General features: G+C 45.4%; 1 protein-coding gene across 1 annotated transcript; it reads left to right on the top strand.

Moving 5' to 3' along the window:
• Positions 1-235: 235 nt before the first annotated feature.
• LOC132619694 (uncharacterized) lies at positions 236-1591 on the top strand. The gene is made up of 2 exons (XM_060334522.1): positions 236-937; positions 1052-1591. The coding sequence occupies exons 1-2, from the start codon at positions 236-238 to the stop codon at positions 1589-1591; spliced, it is 1242 nt and encodes a 413-aa protein (XP_060190505.1).
• The last annotated feature ends 664 nt before the right edge of the window (positions 1592-2255 follow it).

Here is a 2255-nt window from a genome sequence, read left to right as displayed (position 1 = left end):
CCCAAATACTGGCAGACTTCATGGCCGACTTTGCGCCGACCATGATCCCCGAGGTTGATAAAGAGATTCTTCTTACCTCGGGGGCCTGTTCGGGAATCTGGACCCTTTACACAGACGGTGCTTCTAATATAAAGGGGTCCAGGTTAGGGATCGTTCTCAAACCTCCCTCGGGTGGCATAAAAGACAATCTATTAGATCCGCTGATTTAACTAACAACGAAGCCGAGTATAAGGCTATGATTGCAGGTTTAGAACTGGCTAAGGGCTTGGGAGACGAAATCATAGAGGCCAAGTGCGCTTCTCTCCTGGTGGTCAACCAAGTGAATGGAACATTCGAAGTTAAGGTCGACCGAATGCAGAGATACCTAGAAAAACTGCAAGTTGTCCTTCGCCGGTTCAAGGAATGGACATCGAAACACGTGCCTCGAGATCAAAATAATGAGGCAGATGCCCTTGGAAACTTGGGATCATCGGTAGAATCGGATGGGTTCAATTCTGGAGTTGTGGTGCAGTTGATGAGATCGTTCATCGAGACCGGTCATGCCGAGAAAAACTCGACTAATCTCACTTGGGATTGGAGGAACAAATACATAGACTATCTTCAAATAGGGAAGCTATTATCCGATGCCAAAGAATTAAGGGCCCTCCGAACCAAAACAGCTAGATTTTGTTTGGTCGATGGCCATTTATATCGAAGGTCGTTCCACGGTCCCTTGGCGAGATATCTAGGGCTAGGAGAAATCGACTACGTTATGAGGGAAATTCACGAGGGGACTTGTGGAAACCATTCGGGAGCCGACTCACTGGTCCGCAATCTGATCAGAGAAGGTTACTATTGGAACGAGATGGAGGAGGACGCCAAAGCCTTCGCTCGAAAGTGCAATGAATGCCAAAGGCACGCTCCATCAATACATCAACCAGGGGAAGAGCTTCATTCGGTCCTTTCTCCATGGCCATTCATGAAATAGGGTATAGACATAGTGAGGCCTTTACCATGGGCCCCAAGTAAGACACAATTTATTTTACTTATGACTGATTATTTCTCTAAATAGGTTGAAGCACAGGCACTCGAGAAGGTCAGGAAGAAAGAAGTTATTGATTTCATTTATGACCATATAATCTGTCGATTCAGGGTACCCGCGAAAATCGCATGCGATAACCGGAAGCAGTTCATTGGCAGCAAGGTCAGCAAGTTTTTCGAAGAATACAAGATCAAGAAGATCTTGTCCACCCCGTATCACCCAAGCGCAAACGGCCAGGCTGAATCTACCTATAAGATTATACTGCAGAATCCAAAGAAAAAACTAACTGGCTCTAAGCATCGGTGGAAAGAGGTTCTGCCCGAGGTCTTATGGGCCTACCGCACGACGATAAGATCAAGCACCGGGGAAAGTCCGTTCTCCCTGGTATACGGAGCTGAGGCTCTAATACCCGTCGCAGTTGGTGAACTAAGCTTAAGATTCCAATATGCCACTGAAGACTCGAATCATGAAGCAATGTCTGCTAGACTGAATCTCGTGGACGAAAAGAGGGAAGCTGCTTATATCTGGATAACCTCACAAAAACAAAGGATGCAAAAAAATTATAACTGAAGGGCTAACTTTAGGCACTTTTAGATTGGGGACCTAGTGTTGAGGAAAGTCACACTCCACACTAAGAACCCCCACGAAGGAAAATTAGCCCCGAATTAGGAAGGTCCATATCGAGTCACCGACATAACAGGAAAAGGTTCCTATCAGCTCGAGAACGAAGATGGAAAACAGTTGAAAAATAACTGGAACGTGGCACATCTAAAGAGGTATTATTGTTAAAGGCACGAATAACCTGTTTTTTCTTTTTTTTTCAATCTAACCATGCAGGCATACAACCTAATGGGCATCGGGAGCAGCACAATGGAAACCGGAGAGTCATAGACTTAGGATTGAAAGCACGTGCTGCACTCTTTTTCCCTTCGACCATTTTTGTCCCGAAGTAGGTTTTTTGGCAAGGTTTTTAATGAGGCAGCGCCGAACAGCTTGCCTCCGCAAACAGAGAAGACCGATCAAAGAGCGGGGACTGGAGATTTCATATATCGGACCAATAGTACATGAGCCCTCACACTTCGGACTTAAATACTAGGGGACTACTATACCCTGGGCTAAGTGGTAACTATGTAAAGCCAAGGCCTGAACGATAGGACCAAATGTAAGGACCAAACAATCAACTGAATCGTGTCTAATTAGTTTGTTCTTGCCACGACAATGATTGTAATTACAT

This window comes from Lycium barbarum, chromosome 11, assembly GCF_019175385.1.
Source record: "Lycium barbarum isolate Lr01 chromosome 11, ASM1917538v2, whole genome shotgun sequence".
Classification (NCBI taxonomy): Eukaryota; Viridiplantae; Streptophyta; class Magnoliopsida; order Solanales; family Solanaceae; genus Lycium; species Lycium barbarum.
This window is presented reverse-complemented; position numbering and strand designations above follow the sequence as displayed.